The sequence below is a fragment of the Plectropomus leopardus genome, chromosome 3, assembly GCF_008729295.1.
Source record: "Plectropomus leopardus isolate mb chromosome 3, YSFRI_Pleo_2.0, whole genome shotgun sequence".
Lineage (NCBI taxonomy): Eukaryota > Metazoa > Chordata > Actinopteri > Perciformes > Serranidae > Plectropomus > Plectropomus leopardus.
The window spans coordinates 29,192,624-29,212,180 of record NC_056465.1 but is presented as its reverse complement, the minus strand read 5'-3'; the positions used below and the strand labels follow the sequence as shown (position 1 = coordinate 29,212,180).

The window sequence follows — 19,557 nt, the reverse complement described above, 5'->3', positions numbered from 1 at the left end:
TGAGTTGGCTCGCCTTAAAGCTGGCAGCGGAGGTATTAACAGTGTAAAATCAACGTCTGTGTAAAAGGTACAGTCGGCAGGACAGGACCAAGGACGGGATGGTGTGACATTTTGAGGATGTGCTATGTGCAACCCGCTGCCAGGAGATTTAAAATTCAGCTAACTGCAGTTAGCAGCTAACTCAAGCAAGAAGTAGAGCAACAGAATATCTCCACAATTTGATCTGCGTAAAAAAGGCTTTGATTTTTGCTCCACATTTGCTGGGTTTCATTATCAGTAATGTGCATAGTGTTTTTATCAATAGAAATTTATCTAACCTCAACTCTTTGAAAAACAAATACATAAGGAGACAATATGGAGACATAAAATCCAGATCAACGGTAATTCACACTGATACTATGAGAACCATTTTGAACTTTTCAATGACAAGCATTAAAAACTTATAATCAGGGCAAGAAATGCCTTTTCCCTTGCCACTGCTGTCACACCACCCCCTTCCTTATTATTTACAACTTTGTCCTCATGTTGCACCAAGAAAAAACAAGATAGCTATACCCTCTCCACAGTCAGACGGGCTTATTGTAGGGAGGGATACTGCAAGTCTGCTAGGTAACCCATGACAGCCCTTCTTTAAAACTCATCACCATAGCATATTTTTTAATATGGCTCCATAATGGCGCTCATCAGCTCAACCCAAATAGGCCTTAGATTAGAAACTCACTGGTCTGTGTCAGGCCAATTGGCTCTTATTCATACAATTCTAACTATAAGGAATTGGCTGGACGGACACAAGTGCACGGAAATAGAAAATGCAAATGATGGATAGTAATCATCTGGAATGGTGAGGTAAATATATGAGTGAGCTGCAGCCTGCCTTTAAATGTCCAGTAAATGAGTTACTCATCCTGAAATGAACAGCCTAGTCTTATAGTGTACCTTCCCACATTGGGGATAATCCCAAAGACACTCAAATTACTAACTTAAAGAACTTAAAAAAAAAAACACAAAACTTTCAAGCAACATATTTCACTTTTTGGACTGATTCCAGGCATGACTGAAAATTACTCTGGATTTACCTAACAGCGATTTTCTGTGTATAGAAGTGTAGAAGAATGTTAAATTACAGTGTTTTATTAATGACATGCCTTGACAAGAATGGGGCAGGTACTGCTGCAGTCGTCTAGACAACAGTAGCCTTTAATCAGGCTGCTCTATGGTAAATTAAGCAGAGCTGAATACACATGGAAGACAGGATGAAAGAGGTGGGTGGGAGGCACAGTCCGTCCCTCTGATAAGCAAGCAAGAGAGGGACAGATGGAGACAGCATGAGAATAAAAATTGTGTTTGGGTACATATTGGTCCGTGTAGGCGGATACAAATGTGCCAACATCTTAGGGCTCGGTATCAGTACTCGGTACCTCTAAGGTATCAACTGAAAGAACTCTGTACCAAGTGGTATCAAAGCATCTTCCGCCAAACAATACCTGCATTCGATTCTCTCCGCCAGGCCAGCTGACTTTCTGTTTCAGCCATCTCCAGAGCTGCTATCCTACCTTACGAATGCTCAGTTTAACATCTGCCCAGTGAGCACAAGCTACACAGCTGCTGCAGAAGCTAACATCCAACACAATGCTGTTAAACCATCCCAAAAAACGTACAATGACCTTGACACATGCCAACTGTCATTAAACTCCTTGATAAAAAGCCTTGTGATGCTAATAGTTAGCCCTGTCACTGTGTGTGTGCTGCGGGATGACTCTTATAGCAAACACTCAGCAGCAGCTGCAGCTTCAACATCTCTGGTCATCAGATGTCAAAACCTTAATCCAGCAAAATATCATTGTTCAATGCATTTACACTGCATGTTCAAGGCAGGAATATCACACCATAATGCCGACATGCTGTTCTACATATAACATTCTATCGCTGAAAAGAGGAGCAGTGTGGTCTCATCTCTGAGCTGAGACAGGATGTAACCGCCCTATAATGAGGTCTGTGTAAAATGTAAAGCCAGAAAGATGTGACCATGAGCAGCACAGGTGTGATGTTGTGATGAAGCGTTTATGTGTGCGACCCACAGTGGGACATATAAAAAGCAGTTGTTAGCATAGCTACTAATTCAAAGGAGAAGAACAGTGGTCATTATAGGACGCACAGGACAAAATCAGCTGCCATATAACAGAGACGATAAGAGATTGTGATTGAGATGTTGTACCTTTGTCATTATTTAGAAAGTACCGCTGAAGCATATATTATACGTCACACTAGAGGCTGATGCTTGTTTGTTAAACGTCATACCCATCATGCCTCTTTTGATTGTGGAATGGCGGGATGAAGTGTATAATCCCAATAATGCCGCCATCCTTTGGTTCTCTGTAAAAATGCAAGGACGGTATAAAGACGGGACTTTATTGCAACTCTTTAGAGTATTCCCTTTCTAAAAGCAGCTAATGTCTAATAATGGCTGGCTGGGTTGTTTTATACGAAGACAGAGGTGACATGTCAGTATACAAGGTGCTGTAATACTCTGCTATCATTAAAGGATTGTTTTTATCGCATACACAACACTCCATTCACATTATGGGTATTGAATTAAGACCTCCATTGGTATTTATACTGCTTTAAAGGTACTGGTATCGTAATTTTTTAAAACAATACGTAGCCCTACAATATGTATAGATATACGAAACAAACCTGGGGGAAGTCTCCATTCCGAGGGAGGTTGAGGCCGGAAAAGTCCACGTCAGAAAATCCCGGGTACATGTCCATGTGCATATCCGGAGTGGTGGTGGTAGTGCTGCTGTTCAAGTGGTATTGCCTGGAGGGGGGAGGAAGAGGTTTAGTTTGTTTAACAGAAACATCTCCAAGCAAAACTGACACATGCTGTTTTTTTTTCACCCTTATACAGTTACACAATTTTACACCTTCCAACTGCCAAGCACAATTTGGCCTTGTATTGCTGTGCAAAATGCAGCTCTGAAAGAGGCACTGAAAAGCATCTCATGTGATCAATTGTCACAGTCAGAACAGAGGATGATGTTTTCTCAGGCTGAGTACTGTAATATTTAAATGTGGAGCTCTAACATGATACTGCTGCATGACATAATGTTGTCAGCAAGTCCATCGTATCATATGAAGGTTACAGGTGAAACACCTTCAGTTTTCTTTGCCGACGTCGGTTTGAAAATGTAATTAAAGAATGGACTGATGCCAGTGGAGTGAAGCAACAAGCTGTTTTTAAATCAAAGAATCCAGGTGTTCAAATCCAACAACGTAGCAACTTATACTGTCAAAGTTTCAAGAGGGATAATTGAAACACATATATCAAGTTAGACAGGCAGAAAAGCAAGAGGTTTAGTAAGGTGAGAGAGAGAGAGACAGAAAGTCAAAGAACAGCTCCTACCCGATTTGAGGATCCAAGCTCTGACTTTTATTAGTACCAACCATTCTCCTTGAGCCCAGTGTTAATATGAAACGCAGGTACACAGACCTTCTAGTCCCAACATGAGCTATTTTCAGTTTCTTGATGAGTGCAAGTCATCATAACGCAACAGCCAAATGCACAGTTGGTGGTGGACACTGACTATAAATGAAAGCAAAACTAAACCTTTGTAAAGGTGGAACTGTAACTGTTCCCTCCCACCCTCCCCTCATCCAATCATGTGCCAGGACTCAGGCTCAGAGGGATTGAGCTCGGCCAAAGCTATTCACAGGATTTGGCTCTGGGTCCTGAAGCATGGGCCAGAGATCAGTGAGACTGATTGATTTAAGTTCAAAACACACCAAGAGGATGAAAGAGAAGCCTTTAGCCAGTGTATAGAAGCCAGTCTACGAAAACATGATTGCTTTGCTTTTTTGGGGTTAAATTTTCCAAACAACACGCAGCAAAACTCAATATTTAACCAAGGCCATATTGAAATGTTTTTGTTGAGTATCTGTTTTCAAAATTCAGCATCATTTTTAGATAAACATAAATATCACTGTGTTGTAATGTAAAAAGCATTTTTTTATTTGGGTTTTAAATCTTAAAAAAGAAATAGAGATCACAAAAACACAGATGTTTCTGAAAAATCACAAACTATTTGGGATATTTGCTATGGTTCGGTTTTCTGTTATCTACCAAATAAAAAGTTAAAGGGATATTTCATAGACAGTATATAGCACACAGTAGATGTCAGTTGGCACAACCCAGTTTGGAGAAGCAGGCTGGAGTATGACACGGAAGTGAAGCAGTCTCCTGCTGTTTTTAGCCACCTCAAAAGTCCCATAAAAAAAAGAGTAACAGTTTAAGTGTAGGCTACATTTAGATTAATTTCAGGCCATTACATCACTTTCCTCAAGACTCCAAAAAATAGTGATTTAATTGCTAAACGCAGGAGCTGCTGGTCAACCCTTCATTTGATCATATAGTTGGTTTGTGTTGTGTAACTGTGTAATAACACAACATAACTAACAGATTAAAGCTGCAGTAGACCAGCAGCTGCATTTATTTCATTTTTCTCGATGGAATCTGGTGGCTTTGAAAACTGAAGCGGTTAACGGCTTCACCATCGGGACAGGTTGTTTGACAGAAAGTTAAAGTGGTAAAAATACTCCACATATAGCATACATTTTTATAGCATATATTTTAGACTGATACTTTTTTTTCAGATGTGAGTTTTTTTTTAAGTGGCTAAAATACATTCTGCATAAAATACCCCATTTGACAGCACTACATTGCTTAGCTTCCTTATTGCCCGCCAGCCTGTTTCTCCAAACTGGGTGCATGCCATCTAACATCGACTGACTGACTATGGATAAGTATCCCATGCAAACCCACTTCAAAAAACCCAAACTATCCAAGACCAGTGTTTAGGATTTAGTGGCATTTAGGGGTGATGTTGCAGATTGCAACCAAATGAATACCCCTCAGCAAATTTGCATTACCTTTAACAGCGAAGGTATGATCCATCCCTCTCTCCCCCTAACTGGCAAGTACTTGTTGCCTTCGTCGGGTGGGTTGGTTAGATTTAGGCAAGACTAGTGGGGTTGGTTAGGGTTAGAGTATAAGCATGTCAGAATAAGCCAATCAGAGACTAAATGAGGCAGAGCCAGGTGGGTAGCGCATTTTCCCTCCTAGGAAATGCAAATCTGCTCCCCCTCCTCCCTCTCTTTCCAAGCATGCTCTTCACTTCAACGTGAAAACACAAAAGATGTTTTGTATTTGGTTCATCTGTTCTGGGCTACTGTAGAAACATGGCAGTGCAACGGGTTAGACTCCAAGGAGGAGGACCCACAACCTATGTAATTATCGTGAGCTCATTCAAAGGTAGCAAAACCACAATGATTGTTGGTCTCAGGTGATAATACACAAGTGAAAACATAATTATAGATATTAATTCAATTTCTGTCAATAAATCTCCCTAAATCTTATACATTGATCCTTTATTTGTGACAAGAAAATTAGAAAAAAAGACAGATTAACAGCTGTAATCATTACGAATGATGAACATAAATTAGAAAAAGAAAAGACATCATATAGCACAGGTAATATCTGTTTCTCAGAAATATAATAGCACTGTGAATGGTTATTGGTAATAATCATCCAAACTGGAAATCCCCTTCCTGGCCCTTCAGCCAACAGAGTTATGACAGTGATATTATTACAGCAGAAGTCTTGGCAGGACAGCATCAGTTGCTTTCCAACAACACAAAGCTGATCGGGGGCTCTCGGCCAAAGGAGCTGATTGACTTACTGTTTATATGCATGGAGTCTGCCCATACTACGCAACGTGTGGCTGTGTACAGAGCTTATTTTGAACCTTGTTATTGTTTCACCATCTCATATTTTTGGTTAAAAACATACAACATAGACATGTAACAATGTCATTTTTTGACACTAAAACCTATTTTCTGATAGCCAGTCTGCTTTATTTGTTGCAACTTCATAATATAGGGACTTAATGTTTTGGAACTGGTGAATGTTTCAAACATTATAATGTGGGTCAGTCATAAAGTTTTATGTTGCGGTTTATCGGAAATGCATACAGTAAGTAGCAACTAAGCAACATCCTTTCAACACAGTAACACCTACAGTGGGACTAACAACATGGAAAATAAAGCCAAAAATCAAAATAACAAAATATTTCTTTACACCTTGTATTAGCAGAGGTAATGCATAAATGTAGGACTTGATCAGGACACAGATTCACTTCAAGTGCTCTAATGATAAGCGACAGATATTAAAGTGAAGTTCCACCCAGAAATACATTTATGTATGGATACAGAGAGTAAACTACAAGGCTACTATGTCAGTTATTTTGTGGGTTAAGAATTGAGAAAAGTGAGAATTACACCACTTATGCAATGCACAGCATCTGAATGTTTTTTAAATTTTTTTTATTTTTTAAAAATTTGTCCTTAAGGGTGGATTTTACAGTTCAGATTTAAATTCTAAAGCAGTTTGAAAGACCATGAGCTCCTACACTTAACTCCAACTTCTCTTTCTTAACACAACAGAATCATGAAGTCTCATGCTGTTAACAGTGTGCAATAAGTGAACTTTGACTCATAATATCAGGAAACACTTCAGACTGACTGCAGGCAGTATTAACAGTAAATACTGAAGAAAATGCAGGCAGTAGGGCAAACTAAGAAAGAAGAAAGGATATTAAAATCCCAGCCTGAAACTCAGTTTCAAGCATGAAAAAGAAAATGGTAAAAGACAGAGGCTCTGATGGTTCCCCTGCAAATCTCTTTGAAATGTAGTCGATAGGAAGGAAATAATGTTCAGTATCAGTAGCCCTATTTCATAGAGCCACCTTAACCTTAAAAACTGCACTCGAGTCTTCATGATTCATAACTTAAGGGTTGGTCATAGACAATAAAAAATAAACAAGACATAAAAATAGAAGCAGATTTGTGGTCTGTTTCTTATTCTTCTGATGTAAACAAACACTCAGACTCAGCAGATCTCACCATACTACCACAAACTGTTACTGTTGTTTACTAAAATGATTCAAAACAGCAGGTCTTATTTTCCCTCTTCCAAATGTTTATAAAAAAACTGAACAAGAGAACAACAGGAAACCCCAACATATTTTAGGCAGTTTCTTAAAATAATAAAAAGTTTAGACCTCTTTACTGCATTACACCAATCTTATTTTTGTAAAACAGTGTGGTCTGTAAGTGGTAGACAATGACATATTTTATTGTGAATATGAGGATAAGTTGCTGACTTTCAGGGTGTTTGAGGATTTTAACATCCAGACCAGAAGACAGCTAGAAAGATAGGTAGAAGAAAATGGTTGTGAGAGAGTTTTTAAAAAAGAGAGGAGAAGAAACGAGAAATTTTGATTGATCTACACTTCTCCATGTAACTGTGTTAACTCTTTTCACTGCATCAATCTCCAACATACCTGCTGATTAACACTGCTGAGTTACGGTGGCTGAACAGCAGTTTTTTTTTCTCTCACTAGAAACATGCGTCTGTTGTACTTTTGGATTTTCATGTTTTTGAATTTGTTCCTGAAGCTGCAGCAAGTTTCATCTAATGGAAATGCTTTTGGTCGTTTCATAAAGTATAATTAGTCATTACTGGCAAGTTTAAGGTTCACAATCACAATGGTTGCTGTGTGGTTGCTGTGTGGTTCTTTTGTGATTACACAAAATTTATATAGCAGATCGGCTGCATGTGACTGTGGCTTGACAGTGCACACAATCAAATAGGGCCTGCAACCAGATCAGATACTGGCTTCCTTCACATGGTAATGAAATGATAGTCACAGTGGTAAAAGAAAAGGCCATCAGCGAAGAATACTAGCTATTAGTGGAGGACACATAGTGCAACAATCTTTCACTCTCCCTGACACTGAAGGTATACTGTGCAGGATTTCCCTAAAAAAACACAATGTATAGACTCACGCAGAAAAAATACCTCAATCATCACTTATGGCACACTAGAAGTGTGTGGCAGTGTATTTATCTGCAGAAACTTTACCTGCTGCCTGTATGTTCTTATTTTGCTGTGTTCAGGGTGTTCCTGGACACAAAGACCGGGTGAAGTCGGGACTTTATGAAACTGTAGTGGTCAGTTGCCAGACTGTCGTTTGCAATTGCCTGAAACAAGTTACTGACAACTCCTGCATAGATACATTTAAAGCTATAATAAGAATAACACGGTAGCCTATTTTTTCTGTGTTCAGCTCATTGAAAAACATAGAATCAAATCAGAAAGACAAAACATCCAATGGGGTCTGTGCTATTTTACTGAGGTTTATATGAGTGTGCCACCACCAAATACAGTGACACAATAGCACAGAACTCAGCTGGGCTGGGATTGTGACCTCTCCTGAGCAGCAAGGCAAGGGACCATGCATTTATCCTTGCCACCAAGATTGTAGTGCATTGTTGTACGGACAACAGCAAACCCTCAACTACTGTATGTCTCTCCTCCCACTGTGGTGACAGTTCGCCAGTGCAGAGTGGCACCCCATGCTGTGTGCCAACACCAACCCAGACTTTCTAAAGAGGCCCTATTATGCTTATTTTCTGAATCATATTTGTATTTTGGGGGTTTACTAGAATAAGCTGCTTTAATTTTCAAAAAATCCATCATGTATCTTATACTGCCCTTTGCTGCAGCACCTCTGTCTGAAACAGTCTGTCTGAGCTTATGTCCTGCCTCCCGAGAAGCCCAGTCTGCTCTGATAAGTCAGCTGGCTCTCTCTACACACATTTTATTCTATTTGTTACATTGTGATATCTCAAAGTTACAGAAATATAAAAAAAAAGTTAAAAAAAAATATATAAAAAACAATAAAGAAAAGCATAACAGGTCTCCTTTAAGCTTTTCTGGCCTTTCACCCCATTTTACAAGTCCCTAAATTAATGGTTAAAATCATTGTATTTTAATCAAGACTGAGCAGTATATCAGCACTAAAATATAAATATAAAAGCTACCCATGTGAGGTCCCAGCCCCAAGTTGAAAAATGGCCCTTTCATTAAACACAACAGTAACACACCAAGTCATGCCCATAGAAATGAACAAACACCTTTTTGACACGGTCTCAATAAAAACTGAACATCAGCGTTGTAACCTATAATAGACCTGTTCCTGTTCCTGACATTTTTATCACTGCACATAAGAATAGTCTAAGCTGTGCAGAGGTGAGTGAGCACATCAGTCAGTGCTTTAATCAAAGCAAACAGAGCACTGGTCCATTCACATTTCCAGTCACTGGAGCCATGTGATCTATTCACTCCTCTGCTTGTTCTCAATGACCATGTGAGAAGACAACTACGGGATAAAAAAAAAATCAATTACATCAAGACTGTGTAGCGCAAGTCAGTCAAATTAAGCAGCAGCCTGACGATCGTGGAAGAAAAGAGTGATGCTGTATTAACACCTTTTCAAACAACAGGATGTTCTTGCAAAATGAAGGCCTCTACAACAAAAAAGAAATGAAGTCACAAGATGATAATCAATTGCACTGGTTTTGTTATGGCACACTATGACTTTAATCATGATATCTGTTAATTGTAAGACAGAGTGAGAGAAGGGTCCCGTAAAACTTGCTTGATGTCAGAAAACTCTACTGTGAGTGAACTTGAAAACCACAGACCATGCTCTCGCGTCATCTGCTGCTTGAACTTTCAAAGAAACACTGCTCAGACAGCAATAACAATACAAAACGCTACTACTTGAGCAAACACTTCCTGAGTTGTGTTCAGTATGACACAGGTTTGGTGATGACTACAGCAAGTCATTTAAGAAGTTTTGGCTCAAAGAGCATGAAATCTTTTCTTTAAAGCAAGAAGTTCCTATCCATTGAATCACAAAAGAGATACTACACGTATAAAAGCCCACACAAATTTCAGATATAATCTACACATTACTTGTGTTTGCATTGCAGTTTTAAGACACTGATAGTCTCACTCTTTTGCTTACATACTTGTTCTCACTGTCTTGTTTTTTTTCTCTCCAGTCTTGGAGTCATTAACATGTTTTTTAAATGTCAATAACATTAAATTAAATTTCCATCCCTTATTAAAAACACTTTTCACAAAAGTAAAGTAAAAAGTCAGACCAGCAACGGAGCCCAACTAATCTAAATGTGTGTAAGAAAATGCATATTGACCAATTCAGGTGACGGCTAAGCTACATCTTTTAATTACACCGATTTTTTGGGGCATTGGGCTGCCATCGTTGCTATTTGTGTGCACAGCAGCCCTGTGGCTCAACGGATGCAATGTAGACATAGACAGGGACTGCAGCTGCTCTGTTGACGTGCTGCTTACGCTATGGCTGGTAGACAAGATGTTGCACAGCCTTTGAATTACCCATGCTCACACACACACACACACACACACACACATACATACACACATACACACACATACACACACATACACACACATACACACACACACACACACACACACACACACACACACACCCCTTGTGTGGGAGAAAAGGGACTAACATCTCCCATTTAGTGGTGAGGTCATTACAACAGCAGAGTTGCAAGATGTTGAGATTAAACCCACCAAAGTACGGGTGACAGCAGACCACCCACCACAGGAAATGAAGGAGGTCTGATAAAGGAGACCATCCCTGGTGACGTGAGCTGGTGGTGCAGTGTAAGGTTAAAAGTGATGTATTGGCCTGATTGAGTGTCAGAAATGTAATAACAGGATTCAATAATCTAATTATTTGTAATAAGTTGACATAAGAAGTGCCTGAAACACTTGAGGCCTTATTCAAAAACTTTAATCCTTCATAGGGAGGACAAAACTTTTACTTTAGGATTAGCACAGAATTACGGTGCAGCCACATTTTTTTTTACTGCAAAACATCACAATAACCACTATATAGCCTCAAATTTACTTAATTAAGAATGACTCAGCATCATTAACATTAAGCACCGACTAAGGTTGTGTACTGTTCACATTTTAATTTATACTGGTATGTTGAATTCAGTGCCGGTTCCCAATGGTACCCTTTTTCGGTCTTCTGTAATAATGAAAAATGACTCTTTTAAACAAGCTGCAGGGGTGAAGTACTACACTGAAATGCAGCTCTGTTTGCTTGTTTTTTAATCAAATACAGAGCTAATCTTCTGTCTCTGTCTGTCCGCTTATATGTGTGTGTCTGCTCGTCTAGCAGTGACAGTCAGCTATTACTTAAATAATATAGGAAAAAATATGGACTAGACGTGGACACTATCTTGGCAGATCGTTGTCTTAGCTCACTGGGAAGCCAATGGAGCGGCTGCATAGATCCATGGCTGACTTCCTAGCTTCGGGCTGTGGGGCACTTTCGGCACATTCATCTCTTGTTTAAAAAAAACAAAACATTCGCACCCAAATGAGTTGAACTGAAATTTGGCACAAATACATTGATTACACTGATGTAAGCTAATTTGGGCGGCTCAGTTAAAAGTACCAAGTGCGGTACCCAACCCTAGCACTGACATTCACTGTTATACCTCAAAATCTCTTAACATAAATGTATACTTTGTGACTTTAAAATCTCAAAGAACTCCAATTGTAATATACTTACTTTCACACGATACACCACTCTGAATTCATGGTATCTGTCCTGTATAATATCAACATAGTGAATGGCTTGATTTTTTTCTTTGCAACTCAGTTTGTGTATCCTAATCAGAAGGTCTATAAATAAAGGGGATGTTAAATAGCCTGCCATATGGATGTCTCACACAGTAATACATTGGTCAAATATGTACACCATTAGCAAAATATCTTTATGACAACCTCAACAAACACTTGCATAATCATAATACCTACATATAACAGTGAAATATCTGAGAGTCCCGAGGCTGATGGGACATTTTTGTTAGGTCATATATGAAACTCCTGTGGGTGTTTATTACCCTATTTCAGCAGTTTGCAGCCCTCAATCTAAAGGCCACTGGCTGCTGTATCTGTTATGGAGCATTCTTAGCCACCATATATTAACTCCTGCACAGTGCAAAATGTTACTTCTCTTGTTCTCAGCTGATGCACTGTCATTCTCAGCTCATAATAAGGCCAGGTATTATCAACAAATTTGTGAGTTAAATTTTCACTTACTGGTTTCCAGATTGCATAGGGCAGTGTATGCTGTATCCAGTCGGCTGAGAGAAGGATCCCCAGGACCCAGAGGAGGCAAATAATGAACTCTGAAATAGAAAAAAATGAAAATGTCATGTTACAAAGAGTCATAGAAATATAACACTGAATATCTTAAGCACATCAGAGCTTTCTGTAATTGTAAAAAAAATATAGAAAAGAACAAGTTCTTTGCTGTTCATTCCTCCAGTGATGAATATTTTGGCAAAGTGAACAGTAAAATTTAACTTGTAACACGCTTTATTTGTTATGTTTACAATTCAGTACAAGAAAATACCAACATCAACATCACACTGGTGCATCTTGCCATGCACAATATGAAAAACTTAACATCAGAATCAGAGCGCCGTTTATTCCTGCCAAGTCGGTTTTAACATACAAGTAATTTGCTTTGGTGGATTAGTGCAATAGACAAGAATAAATATAGTATGACAAAATTAAATGACAAAGTCCTTCAAAAACCACAACCATAAATATAGCAGATAATTACAATTTAAAAAATACTATGAAAAAATGCTTTCCACACGCTCCTAAGGATTACAAACCACATGTAATTGATGACAGAGTACTCTGATTTAGTTTTGTTTTAGTTTAACTCTATAGTGTAGCCGTATTTTTGCTTGTTACCCCTAGTGTTTTATTTACAGGCAAACAACTTCAGTTTTAGAAGCTCAGGTTCTGGAAACTTCTCTTACATTTCTGTCACTACCCCATTACAATGGGGGTAAATGGAATTTTATTAGTGGTGCTCAAAAACCATTGGAACAATTCCTTTGGTAGCGATAACTTCCACTTCAAATGGAAACTTAACCATGTGTGATTTTCAAAACTGTGAACACCAAACAACAAAAACTTACTCACCAAAAAACTGAAGTGACAGTGGTAGTGTCAGATGACTTCAATATAAAACATAAAACCAACCAATGTGGACAACTAATAGAAAAGTAGGTAAATTTGGGTGACATGACCCCTTAATATTTGGTCTCATCTACACAGGAATTGCAAATAATTCACAAGCAGCTGTGTCTTGCAATTAATACCACGCGTAGGATCACTTCCTTTCTCACACATTTCTAGACTGTTCTGCAGAAGTCACACACACCAGCTCTCAGATGTCAGTAAATATTTGAGGTGTGGCGTCAGCTTAAGTGTTTTACTCATGATGATGCTAGATATGAGATAGTTGCAAAAGTGTATTGAAAAGGGCCAGTATTTTCAGCCTAGTTTAACTTTGTCAGGATGCCATTCAGTTACTTAAATGCTAGAATTAATACATTCAAGTACAATCTTTTGAGATTGCTATGGGAATCCTTGACGCTTTTCAGGAAATACTCATATTTTCAAAAAAAATGTTACACATTTACTGTTAGAAGAGCATGTCAAGCTATAAGTAAACTTCAAAATACTGACACAAGTAATTAAACTACCATGTTTTGACTTCTTAAAAAGTGAGTTACCATTAAAAGAGATAAATGAAACTGCTTTTGTATATGTTGTACAGGCACATGGACATGACTACAGTCGAAGTTAACTGAAAATGAATATGGCATTTATATAAATGCAAATAAAATCCCACAGCATACCTCCATGTTAGAGGAGGCCACAGAGAACATGTTGCTGTCCAGCTGAGGGCCTTCTGGATGCAGGTAGTTCTCCCCGTCCATGGCCAGCGCTGAGGGGAGGGTGGGCATCAGACCACAGCTTCACACATGACCACCAGCTGACTTAGGCTATGTACCCTCCGACCGCCACCCAGGTGCTGGCTGTGTCCGAGATAGTACTTCTAACAGGGGCAAATGCTTTCCATGACCTGAGGAAGACAGCAGATAGAAAGGGATGTAACGGAGAGCGAGAGAGGGGGAAAAGAGAAATTAGAAGAGTTGCAGGGAATCTGTTCCAGCAAACACAGTGATCGATACCACGTCCAAATTGTGGATGTGTACAAAAGAATGTGGAAAAAGTAATTTATATAAGCAAATAGGAGACCTCGATGGCTGGTATTTAACGGAAAATCAGTACCAAGGCATGTGGACCAATGAATATCAAAGTGTGGGAAATCTCAATTCCTTTAGAGCACATCCTAGTTCCTTTTTCCACCTCCAATGACCTAATTAAAGAACGAAACGAATGAACGAAAGAGAAAGAGCTGTAGCATTTTTCTACAACGGAAGGAAATATAAGTACACTGATGTAAGCTGATTATTATAAGCTGAGTTAAAATGTTGTATAAAAATTTAAGTTCAACTAACAGTGAACATTAACCAAACAAATAATAAAAATAGGTTTTAGGTCTTAAAAGAGCATAAGTCTGCCATGGAAAACTACAAACCCATACAGTTATTTTCCAAGAAGACATTGTTTCAGATGTACATACTTACTTTACTAAAGAGTTCACCACGTTTGAAAATGAAGAACTTAATAAAATAAAAATACAAAATAAGAAGAATAAAAATGTGAATAAATGGCTTGCAGTGTTAAATCAGATTTTAAATTATGAAGCAGGTTGGCCTTCCTTCTCAAGACTGTCACCACACAAATTGAACTTCAATCCTATTCATAATGCAGTGTGAACTTATATTTATTGATTGACAGCACTCATTAGCTGGCTGTCATCTGACATCACTGAAGGTTCAACATTCATCAGAGGACCAATTAAAATCGCAGCAGGAGGTCCACAACAGAGCTAAAAGGCTGGGATGCAAAGGAACAGGCCTATTTCAAGTATAGCAACTGATAATCAACATATACAGGGCTACATTTTCATGAATAAAATGTCAATACCTTTATGGCTTTAAGGATCCATAAAAAAAATCCACTAAAAATCACAATGTATAACATAAACATTGTTCGATCGAAAGATTGCAGTGCAATTTAAAAGTAGTGGGGCATAGGATAGGTATGGAAACCTTGGAATTCATGACCCTAGATTCTAAATCATACTGTCACAACATTATTTTTCTCTTATTCAAACATATAAGATTCAAACTCTTTTCAAACATCATTTCAGGCTTCTGGCATTCGTGAAGGGAAAGACCGAATGCAGGAACACAATGAAGAAACGTACATGATGGTAGACAAGACTGTCACGCATCATTGCATATCATGTTATGCCAACAGCTACAGAAAAAAAATCGGCCGTTATGTTCACAGAAGGCTACTGTAAGACCTTTATTACAAATTCCAGAACTTTTCAAAAACATTAAGTGGATTTTACTTATTCCATGACCTTTGCAGGCCAGGTGAACAAGACTGTGAAATTCCATAACTTTTCCAGGTTTTCCATGACTGTAAGAACCTTGCATAAAGTGTTTTTTTTTTTTTTTTACAAAATATCCAGTCAATATTGTGACCAGTACAAAATAGTCTTTGTTGGTGCAGATCATGTTATATATGTGAACAACCTAGCCCGAATGTCGGTACACTTGAGCTGCACGCAATTATTCATCTTAACAATCATAAAGTGTAATCAGGTAGCACAAGACTGCCTCTGTCACACACAGCTATGCGTGTGTGTGTGTGTGTGTTTTACACAGGTCAAGCTATTCACGTCCGATATAATGACTGGTTAGACGAGCTGGACCAGACTGTCTGGACATACGCAGAGGGCTTCCTGCAACGCTAATGAGCCACTCCAGTGTCCCTTTCTTATACAGACACATACCCATACCCACGCACATACACACTGACGGGCAATTTGCACTGGTATTTTAAAGTAGGTAAATTTATATCATTTTAGTCATTTTTTGTTTACATTTACATTACAGATGTCCCTCTTTAATCTGTCTGAATAAATTAGACACACTCCCCTGTAATTGGGAAGCTGACCGCAATGACCTACTTTCCTCTGATATGGTTTCACACAGAGACCAAATCATTCTGAGTAAAAGGCTGGCAGCTTGTGCTTCTGCTGCTTAACACTGAGGTTTTTAATGACAGTACAAATATAAAATATAATGTGTAGTCAACTTTAGCACACCATTGCTTTATGTGCTTGGACAATAGATGCATTTCTCTGAGGTACATGGCAGCCCATACTGTAAACAAATGATTCTAAATACGGACAAATAAAAATCAAAAAATGCATTCTATGTTACTTCCAGGCTAAAACCTTAACCGATATCCCACAGATCTCTCAAATTTGACTGCTGCATCAATCCAGTCCCTCAGCACTCGACAACGCATGTCTGTGTAACGTCAGTACCAGTCCCCTGCTCCAGACTAATCAAACTGTCACGTTTCTTTTCCCTTTCCCTTCCTTCATTCCTCCCTTCAGTTTGCCCCCAATCTGAAACATGGGCCAGACGTGTTCACTGGGGACAAAGCCGAGGTAATAAACCCTAATAGAGTTCATGAGGGTCTAAATAAGAGGACCTTTGTGAGTCCGAGTGTGCGCATGTGAGAGTGAGAGAGAGAGAGAGAGAGTGAGACAGAGACAGAGACAGAGAGAGAGAGAGAGAGAGAGAGAGAGAGAGAGAGAGAGAGAGAGAGAGAGAGAGACCCGACCCAACATTTTCACCACCTTTACAGCCAATACACACAACAGGGAGGCCATTTTACCCTCAAGCTCTCAGTGTGATACTACTATACCACTACTAAAGTGAGGCAAATGTGGGGAAGCCCAACACAAAGAACCAACTGGCAAACTTTCTAGGCAGGAGGTCTTAAGCAAAAGGATATCAGATAGCGCCTGTATGTGTATGGACAGCTTCCAGCCCCTCGAGGTCCAGATAAACGCAGGACAGGAAGACAAGTCAGCTCGGGGCAGTCAGGGGGAGACTTGTGAGGCCTCTTCGGTGTTGCAGAATTGTGCTTAATGCAACACCCTAAGGAGGCTAAAAGCTTAGATGCATCAAAAGTTCTTGAGCATCTTGCCAATATATCTGGGTCAAAGGTCCTGTAGTCCTTTCAGTACAATTTGCATAATGTGTTGTATCTGAGCTGAGTTCACAATCCTCCTTCAATCTGCTTTTACCTGGCTGTATCACACTTGAACCAAACAACAGACGAACTACTAAAAAAAGAGAAGAAAAACAGTGAAAAAGAGAGAGCATGGATTTAAATGGATGATTGAAAGATGGAAACTAAACTGAAACTTAATTTTGTTACTATACCGAATGTCATTCTGTGTCATTCTATTAAATTTACCAGTTTAGCAGTGACGTGTATAAAACTGCAGTTGTAGTCTCTGAACACTTACATGCAGGGATTATTCTGTGGCAGCAGTCTCAACGCACATTCAGTAAAGTTCATGTAAGTCACATATTAGTGTATGTGGGTATTGACAAAACTAAGAATTTATCTATTAATACATATTGATTCTGAATATTTGAAATGTTTCAACAATCTTTTTCTGCAGGTGCCAGCTACACTACAGTTTCTACAGTCATTCTGTTGTTTTTTGCTACTAACCAGGAGGAAAAGTTATTGTTTTCATGTTGTAGCCTTGTTATATTCCCTTCAGTAAATTGTTTAAATTGTATGCAATGTCAACTTCCCTCCAAGGATCAATAAAGTATTTCTAATTCAGATTTATTGCTGGATATTACAATAACATATATTGTGATCTATTGAAATTTATCACCATTTTTCAACTGCCAATGATGTCCACCAAGGAAAACTTTGTAGTATAAGTATCCTTTTAAGATTAAGTTTTCAGTCTGTTTATCTAACATCAGTTTTATTGCAGTAAAATGTTTGGACTGTGAATTGAAAAAAGCTAATTATGTCATCTTTTAGTATTTATCTTGTAGGCCACCAACTGTTAAATTTGTTTTTGCATTGTAAATATTTCATATAATTGTCATCAGTGTAGCAATACAATATTGATTATATGCTGTATAAATTTTATCACATACCCCTTGAGATTTTCCCTGTGGCATCCAAAATGGTACTGAATATAGATAATTTCTAAGGTACTGTATTGAATTTACAAATTCCAGTATTGTGACAACGGTAGTGCATGTGAAAGGCAGCATACAGTGATACAGTAGTAGAAACAATAGTGAGAGTAGTGGTATATAGTCCTCAGCCGATGAAATTATTTACACAATAAGTGTAATCGCTGAGAACGTACAAGCTCTCCTGATAAGTCTGAGCAGACAGGCACTGTCATCCCCATCACCCATAGCCATGTCACTCACCACTACCATGCCCGTTACTGTCTCTTAGCAACAGAAAAATGCCTGCCTTTTGCTGTTGCCTGTTACCGTACCCCCACCCCTCCAGCAAACCTCTGAGGATAATCAATACTGATCACTGCAAGAGTGGACCCACATATCTCCTTCCTGTAAAGCCTCTCATTACCGGAAAACAGCAAAACCCCCTACTATTCCAAACCACCACAGAGAGGAAGAGGGAGGTGATGAAGAAAGCTATCAGTAGGGAGACTAAGGCTGGAGATATGGGAGAAAGAAGAGAAAGAAACCCACTGCAGCACAGGGGACACAATAAGTTTATTCATCAATAAGCGGCACTTAAGTAATTTTTACAACCCTGCCTGGTTACTTAAAAATGTCTGTGTCTTTCTGTCAATATCTGGATTTATAGCATAGAGAGGATATCGCCATTTTAGAGTAACACACAAAAACCTTTGTCATAAAGCAGGACACAGACAGAGAGAGAGAGAGAGAGAGAAAGACTCTGCAGTTTAATCGGTTAAATCTGTTAATTACTTCAAAGGTTACTGCTGGTTTTTGTACAACCCCCTCCCATGTGTGTCTCCCTCCATCTCTCTCTCAGTGGGTGGCCTGGTGCAAAAGCTCACTGCAGGGAGATTAGGCCATTTCATGATCAGTAATTGTAAAATCTTTAAAATCTGAAATCATTCACTATGCACTGAGCATGTCAAATACACAGACTGACTTGTGTGGGCAGAAGGACTGAAAACATGGAGATTTGGTGACATTGGAAACAGTATTTCCAGCGATGCAGCCACATATTCTAGGCCAGTTGGTTCCCCTCGGCTGTGTGAGTCACTGTGCCTGTCTGTCAGCCACACAGAGGTTAACGAGCACCATGCACGTCACTTCAAAAACACAAGATGTGTGTTTACTATGAGTTTTGTCTATAACTGCACCCAACATGTGCTTGCAAGGTGAGAAGTAAAATGTAGTTGGAAGGACCGCCTGGATGGATGCTGGTGGCCTTTAGTGAGTATCAGTGGTGGCCAGAGCACATGGGGATCATCCAGGGAAGTGTGACTTCCCTAAGCTGCTAAGTCACGAATTAACGCTCACGAGGGGAACAACCACCCTGCCTGGCGCGTGTGCCACCTCACTCACAAATGTACACTCACATGTAGACTGTTGATATATAACTGCACTTCCACATACATAAAATGTACTAGTGTATGTGCACAAATGATGTCATCAGGTTGTCTTTCTTGTTGTGTAAAATAAATAATTTATTTTGTGTGACCAGGTCAGAAAACACATGCATGCATG

General features: G+C 39.1%; 1 protein-coding gene across 1 annotated transcript in view; it reads right to left on the bottom strand.

Moving 5' to 3' along the window:
* The window catches only part of si:ch73-63e15.2 (protein strawberry notch homolog 2), a 78,432-nt gene that overhangs the window by 46,173 nt on the left and 12,702 nt on the right, over positions 1–19,557 (bottom strand). Inside the window, 3 exon segments of the mRNA XM_042482374.1 lie at positions 2,695–2,818; positions 12,077–12,165; positions 13,699–13,925. Coding sequence (XP_042338308.1) covers positions 2,695–2,818; positions 12,077–12,165; positions 13,699–13,806 — 321 coding nt within the window. The 5' untranslated portion in view covers positions 13,807–13,925.